This window comes from Salmo trutta, chromosome 39 (genome assembly GCF_901001165.1).
Source record: "Salmo trutta chromosome 39, fSalTru1.1, whole genome shotgun sequence".
Lineage (NCBI taxonomy): Eukaryota > Metazoa > Chordata > Actinopteri > Salmoniformes > Salmonidae > Salmo > Salmo trutta.
The window spans coordinates 5,666,498-5,692,672 of NC_042995.1; the positions used below are offsets into that span (position 1 = coordinate 5,666,498).

At 44.3% G+C, this 26,175-nt stretch overlaps 1 protein-coding gene across 8 annotated transcripts in view; it reads left to right on the forward strand.

Annotated features, from left to right (window-relative positions):
• Positions 1-4,215: 4,215 nt before the first annotated feature.
• Positions 4,216-26,175, forward strand: part of LOC115179441 (striated muscle preferentially expressed protein kinase-like) — a 59,188-nt gene continuing 37,228 nt past the window's right edge. For 4 of the 8 annotated variants that reach the window (XM_029740971.1, XM_029740973.1, XM_029740974.1 and 1 more), the window contains exons 1-6: positions 4,216-4,607; positions 4,823-5,370; positions 18,872-18,914; positions 19,882-19,916; positions 22,444-22,551; positions 24,543-24,681. In XM_029740971.1, coding sequence (XP_029596831.1) covers positions 4,977-5,370; positions 18,872-18,914; positions 19,882-19,916; positions 22,444-22,551; positions 24,543-24,681 — 719 coding nt within the window. In that variant the 5' untranslated portion in view covers positions 4,216-4,607; positions 4,823-4,976. Of the gene's footprint in view, positions 4,608-4,822; positions 5,371-16,464; positions 17,113-18,871; positions 18,915-19,881; positions 19,917-22,443; positions 22,552-24,542; positions 24,682-26,175 lie in introns of those variants that run through there. The other 4 variants (XM_029740977.1, XM_029740975.1, XM_029740978.1 and 1 more) reach the window with 4 other exon arrangements.

Genomic DNA, 26,175 nt, shown 5'->3' on the forward strand with positions numbered 1-26,175 from the left:
AGTAGTAGTAGTAGCAGTAGTAGCAGTAGTAGTGGTAGTAGTAGTAGTAGTAGTAGCAGTAGTAGTAGTAGCATAAGTAGCAGTAGTAGTAGTAGTAGCAGTAGTAGTAGTAGTAGTAACAGTAGTAGCAGCAGTAGTAGTAGTAGCAGCAGTAGTAGTAGTAGTAGTAGTAGCAGCAGTAGTAGTAGTAGTAGAAGCAGTAGTAGTAGTAGCAGTAACAGTAGTAGTAGTAGCAGCAGTAACAGTAGTAGTAGTAGCAGCAGTAACAGTAGTAGTAGTAGTAGTGTAACCGATGTGAAATGGCTAGTTAGTTAGCGGTGTTGCGCACTAATAGCGTTTCAATCGGGTGACGTCACTTGCTCTGCGACCTGAAGTAGTTGTTCCCCTTGCTCTGCAAGGGCCGCGGCTTTTGTGGCGCGATGGGTAACGATGCTTCGTGAGTGTCAGTTGTTGATGTGTGCAGAGGGTCCCTGGTTCAAGCCCATATTGGGGCTATGAGAGGGACGGAAGCAATACTGTTACAGCAGTAGCAGTAACAATAGCAGCAGTAGAAGCAACAGTAGTAGTAGTAGTAGTAGTAGTAGTAGTAGTAGTAGTAGTAGTAGTAGTAGTAGTAGTAGTAGTAGTAGTAGTAGTAGTAGTAGTAGTAGTAGTAGTAGTAGTAGTAGCAGCAGCAGCAGTAGTAGTAGTACCAGCAATAACACTACTAGTAGTAGTATTAGCAGCAGTAACAGTAGCAGTAGTAGTAGCAGCAGTAGCAGTAGCAGTAGCAGTAGTAGCAGCAGTAGTAGCAGTAGTAGCAGTAGCAGTAGTAGCAGTAGTAGTAGCAGTAACAATAGTAGTAGTAACAGTAGTAGTAGTAGTAGTAGTAGTAGCAGCAGTAGTAGTAGTAGTACCAGCAATAACAGTAGTATTAGTAGAAGTAGTAGTAGTAGTAGATAGTGAATAAAAACATCCTCAGGAGTAATGCACTTTTTAATTTTTTTTAATAAAATCCTAAAGTCCTAAATGTAACACTCATTCTTCTCAGTGGGCGACATTGCATATGTGTGCATGAATAGGTGAGTGGGTGCAAACACACAGGAGTGAATATCAGTGTCAGAGACAATAGCTCCCTGCTCTGTCTGGCTGGTGGAGCGTTTGGTTGGTGGTGAACTGACGTCTCCATCTCCTCCTTCACTCTGGCTGGCTGCTCTTTTGTGCTCCCTGATGCCAGACGGCTCATCTGACCAACCAGTGGTCATGGCAGGCACAGCAGGCCTCTTTTCCGTCGTCCTCTGTCGCTTCTTATTCGGTGGGAGGGTATCAGGGTCCTTGAAGGCTCTGATCCTTATGACCCATTTGGGCTTCTTGGGCTTTGGGGTCTCTGCATGACTGGCACTGTCACCCAGCTGCTGCACAGCACTCTGGGATGGGCCTGGGCTCTGTGAGTCTGGACTACCAACCATCCTCGGGATCATTCTGTTGACAGTACAGGGTTGTTTGCTTACAGAAACAGGATGGACTCCCAGAGGACTTGAGCGTTTTTGGGTTTTGAATGGTGGCGTAAGTCAGCAGTTTTAGCACTTTCAGAGGTTTGACTTTGACTTTGGAGGCTTTAGATGGAGCTGTGGCTGGGTGGTTTTCCCTGGAGACCAAACACTGTTGGAGACGTGAACTGTCACTATGGAGACTGAGGTTGAATGCTATCCATACCTGAAAGTGGGGAAATTGTGTTTTTACTTTACAAGCAGTTGAATTTTCATTAAAAAAAAAATCCAAGTCCCAGATTAGTTAATTTTAACAGTAAAATGTTCAATAAATTTCTTCTAAGTTAAGTAGCCTAAGAGACACTCAGTTATCCAAATTATCCGTAGATATTAAGATTTGATTCAACGTTTTGAATGAGGATGGAGGTTTGCCGATTTAAAGCAGCTATTCCAGCATTCTTCCATAAGCAAACTAAAAGTTTTAGTTCCAATTCTACGTTTGTTGGCGCGTTTATTACGAACGAAACGTCATAATAAAGGAGCTCATGAAGGAGCCCAATTTCCATAGTAGCGCGTAACTTATTTCTTGTCATAAATAAACAATTGTTTTATGCGAAAATATACAATAAATGTAGGTCAGGCACAGGACTACTGTTACAGTATAGCTTATACAAAGATATCTTTAGTGAAATGCAGACAATAATGAAAGAAAGTTTAGGCAATAAAATTAGAGGATACATTTCTGCACACGTTTTGACTTTGGGCCAACCGCTTCAACCGGGAAAGTTTTTGACCTAAATATTGTTTAAACCTCCTCAAAACCCGACTTTCATAAAATACATAGCTCAAAACGTAAAAATGTTTTACCCAACTGTTGGCCAGTTAGCAGGGAGCGGTCTGTCCAAGTTCGTGTGATTGATGGATGAACTCTGTTGCCATGCGACTTTTGCCTGAAAATAAACACTCGCTCCCACCATCACCGCAGGTGCAGCCTAAATGGCACGTTTTCTATCCAAAGCTGCTTCAAATAATCGGAACTGGTGTTCTTTTATCAATATGATACATTTGTAACCTCTTAACAAAGTGTTGGGTGCACATAATTTAAACTGAAAAATAATTTCGCAACACTTCACGTTGGTGTGCAGACTATAATTGGTAAACTAGACAGACTGTCAGACGCTGTGTTGTTTATTAGCAATACGTCTCCTCTTTGCACACATCACCATTTGGTCCATGCTCTGCTTGAGGCCTAGACCAGAGGATGATCTTTGCCCAAGTCAGAGGATGTTCTCTCTAAATATATGGCTCTGGTCCAAGTCCACGGCCCTATATAGTCTGTTTCCATGGTGACCAGACAGACAGACAGACAGACAGAGGAGCTGTAGATGAGGACACACTAATATGATGCAACCGGAATTGAATTCCATAATGCAAAACAAAAACACAAGATTGTGAGATTACATTTTTTTTAACTGAGTTAGACAAGTAATTGCGTTTTTTGGTTTTAGATCTACCAGTAGTTATTAGTATGCATGTGAGCTACCAGTAGTTGTTAGTATGCATGTGAGCTACCAGTCGCTGTTAGTATGCATGTGAGCTACCAGTAGTTGTTAGTATGCATGTGAGCTACCAGTAGCTGTTAGTATGCATGTGAGCTACCAGTAGTTGTTAGTATGCATGTGAACTACCAGTAGTTGTTAGTATGCATGTGAGCTACCAGTAGTTGTTAGTATGCATGTGAGCTACCAGTAGCTGTTAGTATGCATGTGAGCTACCAGTAGCTGTTAGTATGCATGTGAGCTACCAGTAGCTGTTAGTATGCATGTGAGCTACCAGTAGTTGTTAGTATGCATGTGAACTACCAGTAGTTGTTAGTATGCATGTGAGCTACCAGTAGTTGTTAGTATGCATGTGAGCTACCAGTAGATGTTAGTATGCATGTGAGCTACCAGTAGTTGTTAGTATGCCTGTGAACTACCAGTAGTTGTTAGTATGCATGTGAACTACCATTTGTTGTTAGTATGCATGTGAGCTACCAGTAGTTGTTAGTATGCATGTGAGCTACCAGTAGTTGTTAGTATGCATGTGAACTACCAGTAGTTGTTAGTATGCATGTGAGCTACCAGTAGTTGTTAGTATGCATGTGAGCTACCAGTAGATGTTAGTATGCATGTGCTCTTATGTCGCTGGGTGCCTGGCTTTGACTTATGAATCAGAACACATATATCTACTGCCCTTGGCTCCCCTCTCTACTCTGACACACACACACACACACACACACACACACACACACACACACACACACACACACACACACACACACACACACACACACACACACACACACACACACACACACACACACACAAGCTTGGTGTGCGTGTGTGTGAGAGAGAGGCAGAGGCAGGGGCACATAGGTTGCCCAAAAAATGTGACCTATCCAGGACGCAGCTGTCACTTCAAGGCTGGGGGTACTTGCCTGTCACCTACCAGGAGACTCAACCACGGGGAGCGAAGGAGAGAGAGAGAGGGAGAGAGAGGGAGGGAGGGACAGGGAGCGAGGGAGAGAGAGGGAGAGACAGGGAGCGAGGGAGAGACAGGGAGCGAGAGAGAGAGAGGGAGTGAGGGAGAGCGAGGGAGAGAGAGGGAGCGAGGGAGAGAGAGGGAGTGAGGGAGAGACAGGGAGAGAGGGAGAGAGAGGGAGCGAGGCAGAGAGAGGGAGAGAGAGGGAGCGAGGGAGAGAGAGGGAGCGAGGGAGAGAGAGGGAGCTTAACTCCTGACAAGAAAAAAAGAGTAGTGTGGGTGCACTAGAGCCACTCTCCTTGAGTCCAAGTAGAGCCAGTTTGGATAGTGGTGACATTGGAGCCTCCATAGGTCAGATCTCTCTCTCTCTCCACTCGTCGGTGGGGTGTAAGCAGAGCCACAGACCCCCTTCAAAGGGCTGTAGCGGTGGCGGCTAAGTCTAGATGATCCAGGTGGACTTACACCAGGGGCTCCAGTGGACAGGAGGACAGGCAGAGAGAGGACACTTTAATTTGTTCCAGATGAAATATTTGGCTTCCCAGATCTTGTTACCTTAACTGGACTTTGCGATGATGTGAAAAAAATGGATTGCATATTTTTCTGGGAGGTGACGAGGTAAGTTCATTATCAGGGGTTCATAATTGGGTTAAAGGCATGTTGTCCCTTCACTGGCATGATATTTATTGAGGGATTTGGGGTAACTTTATGATGATAAGTTAATTGGTTACCTTCTGTGTTTTATTTGCGTCTCCATAAGTGGACTTCATCGTTGCAGCTGCATGTTAATTTCATTTGTGACAGTAACTTACTGTATATCTATGTAACCACAGACTCCAGATCAAATTGGAATGCTGAGAGGTACCTCTGACCAACTAAGGAATAGAAGTACCAATGGATGATTTCATGAGGATTGTTCCATACACACAGTAACTGCATCCCATATCTAAAAGGCAGTCACTTGTTAAACATGATGTGTTCAGAACCATGAGCACCAACCCAAAGAAAATGGCGGAAGGCGGCACACACCTCAGTCCTGGTATACCCTCCAAACGGGCCAAAGTTTCCCAGGACCAGGTAGTTCCGGAAACAGGGGACCCAGATCGAACCCCGCCGGTGTTCGTGCGCAAGCTCCGCAAGGCTGCAGTGGGGACAGGGTGTGATATCCGCCTGAGGGTGTCTGTGAGGGGTCAACCTGCCCCCTCTCTGTTTTGGTACCGTAACAATGATCTCCTGGCCCCGCCTGGGGAGAAGGATGTTGGGGGTCTGTGGATCAGGGATTGCAAGGCCAGTGACGCTGGTCTCTATACCTGTGTGGCCAGCAACTGCCTGGGGGAGGCTCAGAGCAGCGCCCTGCTTGCCGTTATGGACCTGGGAGAAGGTAACGTTGGGGAAACATTGGAACAACATTATGATTCATCTGTGTTTGCTAAGTATTGAAACATGGGGACAACCCTCACGAAACATTGTGTAAGTCTACAAGGGAAGCATGCAGGGGAACATCTGTTATCCATCTACTTTTTAAAGGTGCTCGGTAAGCATAGGACCAATCTTTACAAAAGCCAACAACAATGTACCCAACAGGTTTGCAGGTGGTATATTTATTTCATTCCATCTCAAATAGCTGTCCATTCCACTCTAGAAAACCCTTGCTCTTTGAAAAGTACTTCAACCCTGCTCTTTCACAACGACTTCTACTGTAGATGCCGTCAGTTAGCAACACTTATCTTGAGAGGGGTGAGGTTAAATTTGGCTCCTCAGTCTAAATTGAGACGTAGCGGTTTAGGGTGGGGCTAGTGTGACCCCCCCCCCCCCCCATGTCATCTGTCGCTGTGATCTTTTAGCAGTTGAACCCTTCACCTCTGACCCCCTGGTTGGATGGTTGTTGTTGTTTTGCAGTTTGGAGCAAACTGAAGTGATATGGCGGCCATTTTGTCCAGGGTGTAACTGAGAGATGGAGAGAGATGGAGAGATTACTCCATTTGAATGACTGTAAATAGATGTTTGTGTATTTATTTGTGTATTTACAGTATCACATTTGGGCCTGCAGAGCTGTCCCTTTAATACATCTAATAAAGGAATCAGACAAATGCTATGTGGCTCACCAGTCAGTAAAGGCCATGTCATTAGTCTGGACCACATCACATGACAGAATGAACAGTTGTAACTGGAGCTCCACACGTAGTGTCCCACAATCCAATGCCATCCAACACATTGTCTGTCTGTGTCCCAAATTGCACTCTACTCTCTATATAGTGGCAGCGGAGGCTGCTGAGAGACGACGGGTCATAATAATGGCTGGAACAGAGTAAATTGAATGGCGTCAAACACATGGAAACCATGTGTTTGATGTATTTGATATCATTCCACCTATTCCGCCCCAGCCATTACCACGAGCCCGTCCTCCCCAATTAAGGAAATAGGAATCCATTTTGGGACGCAGGACAGAATCTTACGGTGAGAACGCTATTAAAGGGAAGACGATACGACGAAGGACAGTTTTTGTACTTTGTGCGTGGTGAAGCCGAAAGCATTGCCCTGATACCCTTGTTTCATAAGATACTAGTTATAATTAGAGTGCTTTGGAGGGCTCCTTTGCTGAGGGTGGGAGTTCTGACGGCATAAATTCACCGTAACAGACAGTCAGCTGAAGCCTGAGAGAGATGGATCGGCCTTTTTGAAAGGCTAGACGAGGAACTCTAACTCACTCCCCACATCTCATCTTCTTCATACTCCCCTTCAGCTCTCGCTCACTCCCCCCTCTCTATTCATCTATTTCCTTGCCCTTTTATCGGTTCTCATTCTTCCCACCTCTCTCTCTTGATCTCCCTCTTCCTCTGCAATCACTGCCCTTCCTTTCCACCATACTCCTCTCCCCTCTCTCCCTTTCCTGGGGACGTCTTTGGCCTTCGGCAGACAATCTCTGCTTATCACTTTCTGCCCCCATACCTTCTCTCCCTTTCACTCCACTCTTCTACCCCTCTCTCCTCAGCCCTCTCTCCTCTCCCCTCTCCCCCTCTCTCCTCAGCCTTCTCCCCCTCTCTCCTCAGCCGTCTCCCCCTCTCTACTCACCCATCACACCCTCTTGTTTTCTCCTCACCTCTCTCCCCTCTCCTGTTGACATCTTGGTCTTATACTTGAGTCTCTGCCTAGAACCTTCTACCCCTCTCTTGTCATGTCTGTGTCTCTCTCCTCCTGGTGGGTCTCTGTGTCTCTCTCCTCCTTGTGAGTCTCTATGTCTATCTCTCCTCCTGGTGGGTCTCTATGTCTCTCTCCTCCTGGTGGGTCTCTGTGTCTCTCTCCTCCTGGTGAGTCTCTATGTCTATCTCTCCTCCTGGTGGGTCTCTATGTCTCTCTCCTCCTGGTGGGTCTCTGTGTCTCTCTCCTCCTGGTGGGTCTCTGTGTCTATCTCTCCTCCTGGTGAGTCTCTGTGTCTCTCTCCTGGTGGGTCTCTATGTCTATCTCTCCTCCTGGTGGGTCTCTATGTCTCTCTCCTCCTGGTGGGTCTCTGTGTCTCTCTCCTCCTGGTGGGTCTCTGTGTCTCTCTCCTCCTGGTGGGTCTCTATGTCTATCTCTCCTCCTGGTGAGTCTCTGTGTCTCTCTCCTCCTGGTGGGTCTCTATGTCTATCTCTCCTCCTGGTGAGTCTCTATGTCTCTCTCCTCCTGGTGGGTCTCTGTGTCTCTCTCCTCCTGGTGGGTCTCTGTGTCTCTCTCCTCCTGGTGGGTCTCTATGTCTATCTTTCCTCCTGGTGGGTCTCTGTGTCTCTCTCCTCCTGGTGGGTCTCTATGTCTATCTTTCCTCCTGGTGGGTCTCTGTGTCTCTCTCCTCCTGGTGGGTCTCTATGTCTATCTCTCCTCCTGGTGGGTCTCTATGTCTATCTTTCCTCCTGGTGGGTCTCTGTGTCTCTCTCCTCCTGGTGGGTCTCTATGTCTATCTTTCCTCCTGGTGGGTCTCTGTGTCTATCTCTCCTCCTGGTGGGTCTCTATGTCTATCTCTCCTCCTGGTGGGTCTCTGTGTCTCTCTCCTCCTGGTGGGTCTCAATGTCTATCTCTCCTCCTGCTGAGTCTCTGTGTCTCTCTCCTCCTGGTGAGTCTCTGTGTCTCTCTCCTCCTGGTGGGTCTCTGTGTCTCTCTCCTCCTGGTGGGTCTCTGTGTCTATCTCTCCTCCTGGTGAGTCTCTGTGTCTCTCTCCTCCTGGTGGGTCTCTGTGTCTCTCTCCTCCTGGTGGGTCTCTGTGTCTCTCTCCTCCTGGTGGGTCTCTGTGTCTCTCTCCTCCTGGTGGGTCTCTATGTCTATCTCTCCAGAATGCAACAGTACATGGATACTCCCATGCTTGGTAGGATATGAACTCTATCCTCCTCCGGCTCTGGCCCATATTCCACAACTACGGTTTGTTATGCCAAATATCGTGACTGTCCGCTCCAGTGTCCTTTTGATATAGGGAGTTTCAGTGTGGCTATGCTATGCTATGCTAACCAGAACTCTACTGTAATTTAACGACCCCGTGACAAGTTGACAGGGTGGATTCCCATCCTCAGAATATATTTACTGTGCAGTTATAGACCCAAGTCTTAGACTCACACTGTCGGTGGGTATATATGCACTCCAGAATTTGGTCTACGTGTCTAACATTTGATATCCTCAAGCAGGAGACCGATTTAGTGACGTCAGACATAGTGGTGAACAATCCCCTTCAGATTTAGAATGTAATGTAGTCCACCACCACACTCTGTACATGTGTTTTTAGCCTGTCAAATTGATACTGGTTTTGGTCCGTCATTCAAAAGTTCACCTCTACTTTTTATAGTTACTTAAAGATCAAATCGGCTTTAGGGGAAACAGAGACAATGTTCTCCCTCAGAGCCAGTGGTGGAAAAAGTACCCAAATTGTCATACTTGAGTAAAAGTAAAGATATCTTAATAGAAAATGACTCAAGTAAAAGTGACCCAGTAAAATACTACTTCATTAAAATTCTACAAGTATTTGGTTTTAAATATACTTAAGTATCAAAAGTAAATGTAATTGCTAAAATATACTTAAGTATCAGAAGTAAAAGTAAACATCATTTAAAATTCCTTATATTAAGCAAACCAGACAGCATGATTTTCTTGATTTTTTAATTTATGGATAGCCAGGGGCACACTCCAACATCATTTACAAATGAAGCATGTGTGTTTGGTGAGTCCGCCAGATCAGAGGCAGTAGGGATGACCAGGGATGTTCTGTTGATAAGTGTGTGAATTGGACCATTTTCCAGTCCTGCTAAGCATTCAAAATGACACGAGTACTTTTGTGTGTCAGGGAAAATGTATGGAGTAAAAAGTACATTATTTTCTTCAGGAATGTAGTGGAGTAAAAGTAAGTATAGTAAAGTACAGACACCCTAAAAAACAACTTACGTAGTACCTTAAAGTATTTTTATTGAACTACTTTACACCACTGCCCAGAGCCTTTGTTATTGTAATGATGATTGAACAAAGGTGGAGGCATGTTCGGCAGCATTGAAAAAACAACGACAGTACATATTCTGCTGTTCTATCGCAAGTGCGATGATGTCAGATGGGAAAAAACAGTGTTTGTTGTTACTTGTATGTTGTTGAAATATCTCAAACAGATGTTAGTCTTGAAAACATGACCCTAGGCAACACAGTGACTGTTACGTTTGTCGATGGAAGGATTGGACCAAGGTGCAGCGTGGTAGTGGGACATTTTACTTTTATTTAAAATGAACACCGACGAAACGTAACGTTCAGTAGGGCTACACAGCACAGTACCAAAAACAAGATCCCACAAACTAAGGTGGGAAAAAGGCTGCCTAAGTATGATCCCCAATCAGAGACAACGATAGACAGCTACCTCTGATTGGGAACCATACCCGGCAAACAAAGAAATAGAAAAACTAGAATGCCCACCAAAATCACACCTTGACCTAACCAAATAGAGAAATAAAAAGGCTCTCTAAGGTCAGGGCGTGACAGTGACTAGGGTCTGGTTTCAAGGATGGACTGTTTTGGCAAAGAGGAACTACCTCACTGCCTACATCAATACTTTATCAGCTTGAATAAAACACAAAATAGTAGCTAGCAATACGGAGATCACCTTCAACCTTCACTAAAACCACTGCAAAGGTTTTGCCTGCAAACTTTGGTTTTGAGTTGCGACGTTCAGGCATGTCTGGCTTGTGATTTGAGTCCCCAGATTTTTTTTTCTTTATCGACGTAGGCAGTGATGTACTTCCTCTACGCCAAAAGAGTCCATCATTGAAACCTAGTCACTGTGTTGCCTAAGGACAGGTTTTCGACATTCAACAGACGTAGCAGTTTCACCATTAAGGATTCCAGCTTTAAAGCAGCTTGTTGAAGTTATCCACGGCTGACAACAATATCTTTGCCATGTTCATTGGCTGTCAAAACATACAGAAATGTAAACAACTCCCACTAAATAAGTTGTGTTCAAACTTTCTCTGTTCTTTAATGAGTTCAGATTCTGTTTCAATGCATCACAGGATCACAGGAAGCCTTCTTCAGTCTGTAACTAGTAGGGGGTTTCTCAGTCCAAGCAGAGAGTCAGACAGGACAGTAAAGGTCGTTTCAGCCCTGTCTGTAATCTCCTTATTACAGGAGGGCAGGTCCACTGTAAGGGTACAGAGCAGGGGTAACAGGGGTGTACAATAGCCCACTCGAAATAGACCACCGGGCTTGGTGTTGTTGCGTTGGAGTAAGGGGGAACGGGGGAGAGAGAGAGAGAGAGGGCCTGAGCGAGGCAGAGGGAACCGTCAGGCGCATTGAGGCAGCCATCTTAAGGAATATGTCCTCACCCTGGCCATGAAGTAGACAGGACATCTAGGAGTCTGGGAGGAGAAGCCATTTTAAGGATCTCATATTCACCCCTGCCTCCATGGGATTGGGATACACATTCCAACAAAGGAGAAGTGGCCATTTTGAAATAAGTCATCCTTACCTCACTAAGGTCAGGATTGGAGGGTAAAACCAGGAAGAACTGTCAAGTGTAGAGGAATGGGCTTAGATTGTGATTTGATGGTGATTTGCGAGTTCGACAAGAAGACGGACGTTTGATTAACGAGGATTACACATCTGAGAGGCCCAATGTTAAAAGAATAAGAGAGTGAGATAGATATCAACTGGAGCCATGCTAAAGAAGGAGTATCTGGATGCTCGGAAGGCTTTGAGAAGTGTGAGGGACGGTGTGACCGGCCCCAGGAGAAAGAAACCCAAAGGTGAGTGTTAGAACTCCTTCTAACCAACCACGGAAAACATGGGCTCTTGAGTAGGTTATTTGTTACTGTTCAGCTATCTATTATCTTATGGCAATCTGATGTTGTACTGGGACGAAGTCTGAAGTAAAAAAGGACGGGACCATGATGAGGTCACAACGGACACAGAAGACCTCATCAGACTCATATTGTCTACTGATCATTCTCTTCCATTACTTCCTTATAGAATATTGAATTGTACAACGCCATTGACCTATTTTTCTAATTCTAGTTGGGGACCAGGATGTTTCAAACCTAACAGGTGGTGGCTGGCCGACAGGCTTCCAGTGCAAACCAATAATACTCATCTAATGAGCAGGCAATTCACAGCATCCCCCGATGATGACAACTAGACACACACTGCCTCTGAGGATAGACTATTTTTCTAGGCTCTCAACTATTAACAGACGCTGAGAAAAATGACTGGGCATTGCATACATAAAATTACTGTACTATGTACAGCAAATACTAGGGAGTACATTGTTTCAAAGGATAATATTGCAATACTTCAAAGACTCAGCTGTGGGTTGCAGTTGTAAATACATTATCTCCCACCAGTGAGGGTCGCCCCCCCCCCCCCCCCCCCAAGTTGTCTGTGTGTCTATCAGCCCGACGGCCTGTCTGTCTGGTCACATGGTAGATACAGTACCTCCTAATTTTAGTCCATACTGTAAGCATAGAGTATCTCATAGTATCTCTCAGTCTCTCTCTGCCCCCCTCCTCTCTCTCTTTCTCTCCTTCTCTCAGTCTCTCTCTGCCCCCTCTCTCTCCTCTCTTTATCACCCCAGTCCACTCTCCAGTCCTGTGGCTAACACAGACCAGACCTAGAGAATGAGATAAACTAGCAAGAGGCATCTGTGTGATGTGAAATCCCATTACATTCCCAGAATGCATCACAGTGCATGGTCACGGACCACAATGTATCACCATATTCAGTGATGTAAAGTACTACTTAAGTAGTTTTTTTGGGTATCTGTACTTTACTATTTATATTTTTGACAAGTTTTACTTTTACTTCACTACATTCCTAAAGAAAATATTGTACCATATTGTACTCCATACATTTTCCCTGACAACCAAAAGTACTTACATTTTTAATACATTTTGAATGCTTAGCAGGACAGGAACATTTTGAAATTCACGCACTTATCAAGAGAACACGTGGTCATCCCTACTACCTCTGGTCTGGTGGACTCACTAAACACAACAGCATCTTTTGCAAATAATGTCTGAGTGTTGGAGTGTGCCCCTGGCTATCTGTAAATAATATCTGAGTGTTGGAGTGTGCCCCTGGCTATCTGTAAATAATGTCTGAGTGTTGGAGTGTGCCCCTGGCTATCTGTAAATAATATCTGAGTGTTGGAGTGTGCCCCTGGCTATCTGTAAATAATGTCTGAGTGTTGGAGTGTGCCCCTGGCTATCTGTAAATAATGTCTGAGTGTTGGAGTGTGCCCCTGGCTATCTGTAAATAATATCTGAGTGTTGGAGTGTGCCCCTGGCTATCTGTAAATAATGTCTGAGTGTTGGAGTGTGCCCCTGGCTATCTGTAAATAATGTCTGAGTGTTGGAGTGTGCCCCTGGCTATCTGTAATTTTAAAAACAAGAAAATGGAGCCGTGTGCTTTGCTTAATAGAAGGAATTTGAAATGATTTATACTTTTACTTCTACTTTTGACACTTAAGTATATTTTAGCAATTACATTTACTTTTGATACTTAAGCATTTTTAAAACTAAATAGTTTTAGACTTTTACTGCAGTAGTATTTTACTGGGTGACTTTCACTTTTACTTGAGTAACAAGTATGACAATTGGGTACTTTTTCCACCACTGGCCATATTAAGGGAACTGACCTATTTTGTCAGGTGAGGAAAGATGATCCTAGATCTGTACCAGGGGGAAATTTCACCCCGGAGCATGAGATGAGGTGCCTCTGTGTTTGGCCTGGCGCTGATCTTGTTTATGTCCCATGGTCTGAGGCCTGGAGGGGGCCAGGATTAGGTGATAGGATCAGGTTTCTGTGTGGTCGTCAGCAGTCAGTATAGACGTGCCCACTGTGTCTGTCACCTGGGCCTGGACCTCTATACCACCCTACATCTCCACAGGGTCTGACTCTGAGCTACGTTTACAACAAAGGAATGGCTTCTGTTCTATTAAAAGGCTGTTACAGTAGTAGAATGTACAAACCCACTGGGTAAAAACTGGTTGAATCAACGTTGTTTCCACGTCATGTCAACCCTAAAATGAAACGTGATAATGTTGAATCAATGTAGAAAACTGATTGGATTTGCAAAAAGTCATCAACCTAAAGGAATTTCGTCTTTTTTTTGCCAAACCTACAACCTAAATCCAATGACAGGGTGATATTTTTGGTTGATTTCATGTTGAATTCATGTTAGTTGACAACTTAACCAAATGTAAATCGAAGACGTTGAACTGACGTCTGTGCCGGTAGGAAGTTTCCTCTAACTAGACAGGGCAACCAGAAACAAACATGTAGACCCGGGGAAACCTCAGGGCAAGAGGAATGATTACCTTGTCTTCCCCAGCACACGTCTAGATATGGGTTGTGACTAACGTGTTTTGGAGAAGGCTCTGGGTTCCTCTGTTGGGTCTGACCGTGTCCTGTGGTTGGACCTGTAGCGCGAAGTGACTCATGTATAAAAACCAACTCGATTAAGATGCGCCCACAGCTGGGTCTGTTTTCTACCCCAGGGAGCTAATGCCAGATAAATGCCTCTGATAGAGTTGTGGGCCTGCAGAGAGTTCGTCAGAGCTGCGCCACTGAAACCCCCCTCTGTCACAAAAACAATGGGCTTCCGTGAAGTCTGCTCTGTTTCTCATTGTTGTAAGCTCATTCAAGTAGAGTAAATGGTATGCTGGCTACTGAATTGTATCAGCTGATTGAAGTGGAGTAAATGGTCTGCTTCCTATTGTATTGTATCAGCCAATTGATATCTGCATGGAAGTCATGTTGTTTTCATTTATTTTCATGTAACTGATGATGGGGAAGAAAGAGAGGAGAGGAAGCTTCTTTAGACTATAAAATATACGCCCATTGTGTTACTATGGTGACTTACTGTGATATAACTGAATCCCCCCTAGGTCATTTGTCTGACAACGTATTGTAGCTTTGACACCTGCTTCTTGGATTTTCATTGGACTGCTGTAATAGAAGGCAGTGTTATGATTGGTCCGGGGACATATTGATCCCAGTCGAGTGAATTGTGACTATCGTGGTGTATCCTGTATCGCACAGAGACCCTTGGTATTGATTACTCACTGCCAGAGAAAATCCCTTCTTTCTGGAGATGCATGGGGCGAGGTGATGGGGCAGGGATGAAGAGGGATGGAGGGAGACGAAGGGAGGGATGGGGAAAAGGGGAATGAAGAAAGAAAGGAAGGAAGGAAGGAAGGAAGGAAGGAAGGAGGGAGGGAGGGAGGGAGGGAGGGAGGGAGGGAGGGAGGGAGGGAGGGAAGGAAGGAAGGAAGGAAGGAAGGAAGGAAGGAAGGAAGGAAGGAAGGAAGGAAGGAAGGAAGGAAGGAAGGAAGGAAGGAAGGAAGCTTATAGCTATTGAGGCAGCTTTTGAGTGAAAAGGAACACTGTATTGTCTGTATTCTTTGAATTAGGGTGCATTCACTTACTTAGAAACAGCCAAATGGGTAAATAAACGACATTATTACGACCAATGGAGGCTTTAGCTATAAAAAGACTTGTCTATTGCGACGTCTGTGAATGGTTGGCTTTCTCTGATTTATGGGCATGTGGTAATATCCCCTGGGTATTGACTCTGTGTATCACACCTATAAACAGTAGCGTGTCTCACATAACAACGATAAAAAAAGTGGATTTCTCAGCATAGCAGTCAATCACAGTGTGAAAGATTTGGCCTAAATCTGAAAAAATGCCCATCTAGTTTCTGGGTGGTTTTTACAATGAGATCTGGGTCCGCCTGTTATTATTTTTAGATGAATTTGATGGATGTGGTGGACACAGATGTATCTGAGAGAAAAATACATTATGCTGTGTGTGAGTGAGTGAGTGAGTGAGTGAGTGAGTGAGTGAGTGAGTGAGTGAGTGAGAGGTCTGTAATAAGAAGGGAGGATTTGTAGGGAGGAGGATGTGTTCTCTTCACCTTTCCTCGTTCCCTAATTCCTTTCACCACATCTGTTTGTTTCATGATCTGTTATTTCTAGTTGATGATTATTCCTGTGAGAACCGTAGAACGGGGAGGCGGGGTACAAAGACATCATCATCTTTTCCCACATCATTTATTGATGGCTAAGACTCCATTTCCCTCACACACTCTGACCTACTGACACATTAACGCAGGGTTTGCCAAACTCGGCCCTGGGGCCCCCCCCTGGGTGCACGTTTTGGTTATTGCCCTAGCACTACACAGCTGACTCAAATAACCAAAGCCTGATGATGAGTTGGTTATTTTAGTGCAAAAACCAAAACGTGCACCCAGGGGGGGGCCCAGGACCCAGTTTGGGAAACCCTGCACTAACGTAGTGAGAGAGATACACTGTGTATAAAACACCACAAAGACAAACGCACAACCTACTGTTGATGTCAAATGTACAGTTCCTATTGATTTGTGTATCTGTCAGAGACTATGGCGTGCACAGCTTGTATGTTGCACCAGCTAGCCATCAAGCTAATCTATCTACGCCATTTGTAGTGTTGGGGACAGAGTTGAAGCAGAGCGAGATAAATGGAGAGGGGCAATTCTGCTCTGTTCACTGGTGCATATAACTGATTGCTATTTAGCGTGAAGTCAGATTTAGTGGAATGTCACAGACATGGACCATGAATGTATAATTGATGCCCTGGGGGTGGGGAGGCTGTTTTCCGAAGGCTGCATTCTTCATCTCCTCTGTGAAGATACTGGAGCTGAAGAGAATAAAGCAGAGGAGGAGAGGAGAGAGGGATCCCGAAAAAAGAGGCAGTTTGGATTAAGGATTTGGATTTTGGGGAGGGTGGGGTTGGAAGCGGGGCACACTTCAACTGTGGGTTTATGATGTCAACAGAAAGGAGGGAACTCTGTCTGATTCTATTTCCCACTTTCTATTCTCCCTCCATCTCTATTGGTCTGTCTTTCTCTCTACCCTCTCCTCTCTCTCCTGCTCCCTCTGTGCCTCCCCTCTGCTCTCTCATTGTCTGCTCTCTCTCTCTCTCTCTCTTTCTCATTCTTGGCGGCTATCTCTCCTCTCCTCCCATTCCTCCTGCTGCTGCTGTGTCAGAGAGAGGAGACAGAGAGGATGCTTTAGAGGAGCAGGTAGTTTTCCTTCCTCCGGATCACACCTCTCCACTGTTGTCCTCACGGGTTGGGGTCTCAATCTGTTCCTCTCTGGCTGGCTGCTGTTGCTCCGAGGAGGGGCTTGGATGAAGGAGGGAGGGATGGGTTGGAGGGGATGGAGACCGGCTCGGCTTGTGTCAGCGTTCGGCTGAACATTTTCTCCTCCGGCAGCAGTCAGAGCATAGTCTGCTACGTCAGAGTGATGCTGCTCACCTTGGCGGATAAACACTCTCACTCTCACACAAAGACACCTGGATTTTGTGGATTGTAATCCCCGAACGTTCCTCCTCTCATCCAGACCAGAGGATTATAAACACCCACGCGTGTGAAGAGAGCTCAATCTATTTACATGGTTTGTGTGAGAATTATTGTGGTTGGACCCACACTCCATTTGGGTAGGATCACAGCAGTGATGTTTTGCTGAGCAAGTGCCACAGGTAATCTGCAACCCAGAGGAGGGCATCGAGAGAGAGAAAGAGAGAGAGTAAGAGAGATAGAGAGGCACTACTTCTAGACATGAAGAAAATCTGGTCCAAGAAGAGGTTCCAGGTGAGTCTCTACCTTTCAGACACAAAGTTGCTTTGTTACACTTAGTGCATGCTCTTTTCTAAGCCGTTTTCTCATGGAGTACTACAGAGCTATAATGGCTTTCTGATAGATTCCTAGAACCAAGAGGAGAAGGATACATACTTTGTTGCCCCACCCTTTTACCATTTTACCAGTAAACACAGATCTTTGTTGCTATAGGTTAATAAATCCAGGTCTGTACAGTAGGTCTTGTGTAGTATAGTTCTCTGTGTGGAATGTCCTCGGTGTCCTCTGGGTTCTAGTGGCCTCTGTGGCACAGAGGGTATGGCTTTACAGTTCCACACGACACGGTAACAAAGAATGCCACCCTGGGGGTCAATGTCCCATTCAGTTGGCTGGTGGGAAGATGTCTTTGGGAGCTGGGTGGAAAATCAGCTTTCGGACAAATTTCACGGTCAAATTCTTTTTTTTCTTCTCCATTTATATTAGAAATGTTCCATTTGTAACACATTTTATTCTAATTAGCATATGTGTACCCTACAACATGTATCCTGGCAGAGAACGTCTGATATTTTGGATTTGACATTGGGTTTATCTGTGTGATCTGTGGAGAATAGAGAAGTGTGTCACTGGGCCACAGTGCAGACAACTGATTTGTAGCACCAGATGACCAAGTACAATTATGTGGTACAATATGTACGACACAGTCTATATTCCCAAATAACCATATAAACCTTGTGAAATCTCCTCTCCAAACTCTGGCATAAACAGTATAGAGCTTTGAGGAAACTATGGTGCCCAGTGATTACCTAGCCTTGCCAAGCCAGAAACCTTTGCTGCGCAGAAATGCAGTTTCTGCCCACTACAGACGTAGCATCTTAATTTGATCGCTCTTTTGTCGCTGAGATGCAAACTTCTGGTCTATTCAAGTTTTAAAAAGGCTTCTAAAGTTTGTAATTTCCCCTTTCAAATGTCAGACTTAGCCCTAATGAAACATGTATCTACCCCTACAAAAAATGTCCATTAATATAATAATATTAACATTATAATTAATATTAATATTATAATCCACATAATAATTCATATTTCCTGTTGCTGCAGGATTATTTTCCTGCTGTAGCAAACCTGCTCAAATGAAGATCCTACATCTGTATGTGTTGATATGATTGCCTAGAGTTCCCCATAATCAGGAACAGGAGATTGACAATGGACGCTTCTAGTTGCTTCGGTTGTTTTTTTGTCTCACTGTGGCCACCAGGCAACACTTCATCACCAGGCTCTGGCTGGCAAGTAGCAGTAGGCATGGTACTTAGAGAGCAGAGCAGCCTGATTGATCTAGCAGTTGAATCATTACTTTGCTCTGACTTCAGGGTTTTCTGTGCCTCTGTACTGTAATGAGTCATTCCATTGAGCTCTCTGTGAGCTCTTCAAGGTCCTGATCGATGGTTGGTCATAGGAGTCATAGGAGTAATCAAAGGTCATAGGAGTCATTGGAGTCATTAAAGGTCATAGGAGTCATTGGAGTCATTAAAGGTCATAGGAGTCATTGGAAGTAATGACTTATCAAGTTATCAGTGTGTAGGTTTTTAGATTAGGTTATAAGGATGTAGGATGCAGGACATTATGGAGTTTGAGATATGAGCTTCTTCTCTTGTTTGGGCCTTTTCTTTTGGATTCTGACAAAAATGGAATCCTCTGATTTCAGTAACTCATTCAATTTCATGACTGTTGTACTTTTTGCTGGTTTGACTCATGCAACCCTCTATCTCTATTATTTCAGAGGACCGGACACTCCACCAAGACGTTTGGAAGGTTCACCCATGGTGTGTTTTCTGTATGAGTTATTACACAGTTATTACTTAGTAATTACACAGTTAATAATAGTAATTACACGGTTAATAATAATTATTACACAGTTAAGAATGGTTTTACACAGTTAATAATGGTTATTACACAGTTATTAATACATAGTTATTACACAGAAACTGAGTTTTACTGTGCATATTTAGCTTGTTGTTGTATCTGAGAACCACTTAACGCTTTCTGTATTAAAAAAGATCCTTGTTAAAAAAAATGATTTAGTACAGAGATTTTATGCATTTTTCATGTTTTAATTACTGCTAGGAAAAAGACAGTGGGCTTTTTTATTATTTGGCTGTCAGAATGCCTCTCCTCTGCCCCCACAAGCAATTTTCTTGTAACCATATTGTTGCCTCTCTGCATAACATCACAGAATGAATCATTTCTGAGGGCCTTAGTTTAGCATAACATCTGGAATCTCAGTCAAACAGAAATGCTCACAGCTCCTTTTCCAAATCATATTTCCACCTAACTGTTAATCTAATCCACGGTGTATATTGCAGCTAGACATTTTGAATTACAGCCTCTCATATTGCTGAGTCGATATTCCTTGCACAGTGTGTGTCCAGCTATTTAGTCCCATCCTACTTGGTACAGATGGGTGAACCCAAATACACAAGGAAATTGACTGTTAAAACTGTATGATCATTGTTATTGTCTATTTCACATTTACCCCTTCTTCTGTCATTTAGCAGATACTGTTATCCAAAGCAACATGACAGTGAAACGAGGCATAACCCATTTGCTTGCCTTTTCCTCAGCAAGCTCCAGCAGTAGGCTATCGAAGCGTATGTGTCAGGGTTGGCACTTGGGCTGGTGATTTTAGACTCTAATGGGTATGGAGCAGATTGGTCGTGTGGGTGAGAGAGATGGTGGTTTCTATAGTAACTGTGCTCTCCCGTCTGCCCTCTCTTCCTGCCACTATGGAAGCGAAGTTTTCCGCTCCTGCCGAAAGCAAAGCTATGGTAAACCAGTCTTGTTTTCTCTCGCTCTCTCGTTGTCATCTGTCTGTACTCTCGTTCTCTCTCCCTCTCCCTCTCCCTCTCCCTCTCTCTCTCTCTCTCTCTCTCTCTCTCTCCCTCTCTCTCTCTCTCTCTCTCTCTCTCTCTCTCTCTCTCTCTCTCTCTCTCTCTCTCTCTCTCTCTCTCTCTCTCTCTCTCTCTCTCTCTCTCTCTCTCTCTCTCTCTCTCTCCCTCTCTCTCTCTCTCTCTCTCTCTCTCTCTCTCTCTCTCTTCTTTGTTATTATTGATTTGCCATAGGGGACTTTTTGTAGATTTTCGTTACGTCTACAAGCCAAGATACTGTTGTGAAAGAGGTCCTCCCATGTTTGCCTAAACTCATTTCCTCTTCTCTTTCTTTATTTATCATTTTCCATCTATTTGATTTCTCTGTCTCTTGAATATGTCTATTGCTCTATTCCAAACATTTCCACAGGGTTTTGCACTATACACCATTTAGTTCTGACCATGTGACAGTTTCTTCTGGTGTTTCACCCATTAATAATGTCCTTTTAAGTCTCTTAAGTGGTTAATGTTTTTTCTTAACATCTTCCCTAGAAATGTCAGCTTCTTTGTAACATCTCTATTGATCTCATAAAAGGTCGCTGAATCGACTTCTCTTCTTTGAGCTGATTTGCACAAGGCCTCCAAATCAAAGGCCACAGTTACAGTACTTATTGGGTGCTTATATCTGTTAAAGAGATAGAGTGCAAGTCAAACGTCTGGACACACCAACTCATTCCAGGGTTTTTCTTTATTTGTACTATTTTCTACATTGTAGAATAACCCCAAAAAATTGAAATATATGTCAGCTGTGTTGTGACAAGGTAGGGTGGTATACAGAAGATAGTCCTATTTGGTAAAAGACCAAGTCCATATTATGGCAAGAAAAACAAAAATAAGCAATAAACGACAGTCCATCATTACTTTAAAACTTTGCAAGTTTTTTAAAGTGCAGTCGCCTAAACCATCAGGTGTTATGATGAAACTGAATCTCATGATGACCGCCACAGGAAAGGAAGACCCAGAGTTACCTCTGCTGCAGAGGATAAGTTCATTAGAGTTACCAGCCCCAGAAATTTCAGCACAAGTAAATGCTTCACAGAGTTCAAGTAACAGACACATCTCAACATCAACTGTTCAGAGGAGACTGCGTGAATCAGGCCTTCATGGTTGAATTGCTGCAAAGAAACCACTACTAAAGGACACCAATAATAAGAAGAAACTTGCTTGGGCCAACAAACATGAGCTATAGACATTAGACCGGTGGAAATCTGTCCTTTGGTCTGATGAGTCCAAATGTTTTATTTTTGGTTCCAACCGCCATGCCTTTGTGAATTGCAGAGTAGGTGAACGGATGATCTCATCATGTGTGGTTCCCACCGTGAAGCATGGAGGAGGAGGTGTGATGGTGTGGGGGTGCTTTGCTGCTGACACTGTCAGTGATTTATTTAGAATTCAAGGCACACTTAACCAGCATGGATATCACAGCATTCTGCAACAATACGCCATCCCATCTGGTTTGGGCTTAGTGGGACTATCATTTGTTTTTCAACAGGACAATGACCCAACACACCTCCAGGCTGTGTAATGGCTATTTGACCAAGAAGGAGAGTGATGGAGTGCTACATCAGATGACCTGACCTCCACAATCACCCAACCTCAACCCAATTGAGATGGTTTGGGATAAGTTGGACTGCAGAGTGAAGGAAAAGCATCCAACAAGTGCTCAGCATATGTGGGAACTCCTTCAAGACCGGTGGAAACGCATTCCAGATGAAGCTGGTTGAGAGAATGTCAAGAGTGTGCAAAGCTGTCATCAAGGCAAAGGGTGGCTACTTTGAAGAATCTAAAATATATAATCTAAAATATATTTTGATTTGTTGAACACTTTTTTGGTCACTACATGATTCCATATGTGTTATTTCATAGTTTCGATGTCTTCACTACTATTCTACAATGTAGAAAATAGTAAAAATAAAGAAAAACCCTTGAATGAGTAGGTGTGTCCAAACTTTTGACTGGTACTGTATATTAATCACCATAAATGAGTGGGCTAAAGGGCACTGTTGCAGTTAAAAGAGGTATAATGGTCCTTACTGATGTTGTCTTCTGTAGGGGTCAATAGACTTCCAATGGGTTTGGAATGGAATGGATGCTAGTCTGGTTTCAGCACTAGCCTGCTCTGTTACCAGTAACATACCTAGTTAGAACCGACTGGTAGCCAGTCTAGAAGGACGTTTCTATAAAAGTATTTCAACCAGTCTAGTGGTGTATTTCTAGAGGCCACATCTGGCTTCATATCACGGTTCAGTGACTCCCCTTGTATTACCTCTGAAGGAGACCTGCCAAGGCTCAACTCTATTGCCCATTATCCTCTCTGTCGCTAAGTGAAAATTATGTGTCATTTGTCACCGTGACTCAGACTCAGCTGTTGTTTTATTCCTCTCTTGGTTTCTTCTCACCCTCCTCTTCCTCCTCTTCCTCCCCTCAGACTCTGAAACCACAGAGGATGAAGCCACTGAGCCCCAGGTACCCATGGAAACCAAGGAAGGACCTGGCGGGCGGCACCAGGACAAGGCTGGCCGTAGAGTGCCTGCAGGTAATTCACTTAATTCATTAACTTGAGCATGATCTGTGATTTAAAGGCCCATCCTTAATCAAGTCTGTAAATCAGGTTTCCGGGATTAGGACATAAGCATAATTCTTCTGGCGCTAAGTAAAGGCATGTGTTTGCATGGCTTTAGCGTGACTGTCGGTTATGGCACTATGTGTATGTTGGCATAAGCCCTACTCGTTGGATGAAACGTATATATGATGTGACAGACTCCTTTAATCCTTCACGCCATGATGTAATGGTGTGACAATGTGACATTCTGACCTACATGCTGCCAGGTAACCTCTTGGAGCCGTTGCATTCTCTGCCTGTCTGTCCGTCCGTCCGTCCGTCCGTCCGTCCGTCCGTCCGTCCGTCCGTCCGTCCGTCCGTCCGTCCGTCCGTCCGTCCGTCCGTCCGTCCGTGTGTCACTGCCACCCTACAGAGTTATGGTCTGGATAGAGAGCCCTGGCTTTCAGAAAACAGAGCATTTCCCCATCGTGAACATCACCTTTACTTACAGCACCAACTCTTTGTGTATAGAAATATGGATGAAACAGGACTTGATAGGGAACTGATGATGATTTGTTATGGGGGTATGACAGTGCTCATCGGTGCCACCAAAGCAGATGCTTCACAACAGGGGTCACCAGCCTGTCTAAATGTAGTCCATGAATATGGATACACTCCTCTAGCAGCACAAATCTATTTTCAATTCTGTCCTCCTTGCTCGGTTGTAAAGAGACTGTTTGCACTTTTGAAGGTTTTGTGTTGACAGACCGAGAGTGCCGTCGTTCCCAAAAGAGGAGAGAAGAAGAGAGAGTGGTGCTATCAAATGAGAGTGGAGGAGTGATTCAGGGTTTGTACTTTTCATTCAAAGGAACCAACACAAAGAAATGGCTTTCACTCATCGCCCCACCTGCAGTGAGATGTGGAATACATTACCAAATATCAACCAGATAACAATGCAAATTGCATTTCCTCGAATAACTGTCCCTTAGCTCAGCACAGAAATCATCTTCACTAATAATGTAGCTAATGCATGTAAATTATATTCCACCAGCTAATTTAATTTATTTCCCCCAAAATAAAAAATGAAATCTTAATGGGTTAAAACAGAACCTTTTGTTAACCGATAATGCATACATGTAGGATGGTTGTGGTTAGTAAGGTGTCGTGTGAGGATAATGTCTTTCATCATCATTAGCTTCAGAATGAGTTCCACACCTGCGTGGGAGGATTAGTAGACCACTCCCCTTCCTTCCACCCGGAGCGCCGGGAGAAGCACTGCCAGAGGGAATCCACCTCACTGCCAGAGAGGCTTTTAAGGATCTGCACGGCTGTGCGCTTTTATCAGTAGGCCCCGTCCTCCTTCTACTACAGTTTGCTCATATTGAGCTTTTTAGAGATCTGAATTTGTGTTTTGTCTGTGGAACTGAGTCTGTTTAGAACCCTCAGTGCTTGTGGGAGATGCTGCTTGCTTATTTTCCCTCGTTTCCTAGTCTCGTCCCAATAAATGGGTTTAGTCGTTAAAGGAAGCTGCTGACTTCAAGTTCTTTCAGCTGCCGACGCATTTCTGTCTCCATCTCCACTCGATAAAATGTCAATCACTATCTGATTGATTGAGCTCGGGGGTTGTTTCAGTGCTTGGGGTGGAACACATTTGCTTATTTCCTTCTTTCCCGCCTCTCTACTTAATCAATCATCTTTGTTGGTTTAGACATTCCTCCAGTGCTTGTCTTAACTCTCCCTCCCCCTCTCCCTCTCTCTCTCTCTCTCTCTCTCTCTCGTTCTCTCTCTTCTCTCTCTCTCCTCTCTCTCTTTCTCTCCCTCTCTCGCTCCGTCTCCCTGTCTCTCATGCTCTCTCCTTCTTCCCCCCCTACTCTCTCCTCCCTCTCTCTCTCCTTTATTTCTTAATTTATCTCTCTCTAATCCACATTCTTCTTTAAGTCTCCATCTCCAGTCTGACCCCTGACCCCTGTCCTCTGTCCCTGCAGGTGAAGGATGTAGGATGATGGACTCCAGCCCTGACCGGAGGGCCACCCTTCCTGGGGGCCATGACCCAGTGGTTGAGAGGGAGCTCATGGCTTTGGGCTCGCGGCCCCCAGGGGCCCAGGACCCAACACACCCCGGCAGGCAAGCTCTCTGCGGCGGGACCGATGGGGGGCCAGGGGCCCTAGTCAGACACCTGGGTGTGGAGCCCTTGATCCGGGCGTCACACGCTAACCTGGCTCGCACTAACCAACCCATGCTGGGGTCGGAGGAAAGTGTGTCTGTAGGAAGCGACTACTATGGAAGCATGTTCAGCCTCTACAGGGGAAGAACGTTTTCCATGCCTTTATAGGGACAACTTCTTATTTTCACTGATTAGAAAAAGAGTGGCCTCCAAAACCAATTTCCCAATTTTAACAGATTCAACAAACGCAAAATATTACACATCATGATTTTCCTAGATCCATTTATTCCCAAAGATTTCATATTTTCTATCGAATTGATAATGTATTTTAAATTTCCTTTTGTGTTCTTGCCTTTTAGCTTTTTTCAAATCATCATTGCTTCCTATAGTATATTGTTTCTGTTTAGTTTTTTAAATCATACCGTCCTTTGACTTCATGCCATGACATTTTTCAGCTGTGTTCAGTTCTGTCTTGAGCTTGGTTCGGTTTTATTACGATATCAAAAAGTACCACTGAAGCCGTTGGTTTCCCTTGGTTTTTGCTGCATGCCATGTATATTGACCAAACTGTTTCCCGTGTTCTACTAGCATTACCGTCAGATAATCCTGGATATCTTCATAGCGTTGGTGTCACACGCATGAATGGAAGTGTGAATCAAAGCTGATGTTTGTCTGCATGTCTTTGCGAGCTAGTTTCGTCCCAACTAAATTGACTGTGTGTCCAGCTAACATGAGAGGTGTGTGTGTGTCAAAGCATGTGTGATTGTTTTCATAGTTGATGAATAGGGGTCTTTCCTGGTTATGTTGGAAGAGTTAGTATTAGATTCATTCATACAGGACTTGTATTATTTCTCTATGTGTCACTGCAACATGATAACATTGACCATTCTTGTCATGGTCTGGTATGGGCAAAAGCCTGTGTGCTGCCATTCCAGTCACTCCCAGTAGGCCTTGGAGCATGTATGACTTTTAACTGTGTTCTCCATTGGCCTGTAGAGGGGGAACATACACTTGACAGGGATCATGAATTGGAAACATACAAATATACAATATGATCTATTTGGCTCCTACACAAGTTGTGTTAGACCCATGCATTATCTTCTATAGTGTATTGAGATGTGTGTCCATAGAAGTTAAGTGTTATCTGTGCTAAAATCACTCATTTATGGCCATTCCATGTTCTGTTTATTTGTGAAAGGTACCTCTGTCCTGATGAGAAATCAACACTCAAATTATATTGACTATAAACAGTATTACCATTTCATAAAGCAGTGGACACTCATTTACGTAGACACACACACACACACACACACACACACACACACACACACACACACACACACACACACACACACACACACACACACACACACACACAATGGCTTTTCTTCCTCTTCCAAAAACCTGGGCCTCTCCTTGTCCCTTCTTCATACGTCTAACTTTCCATTTCCCTA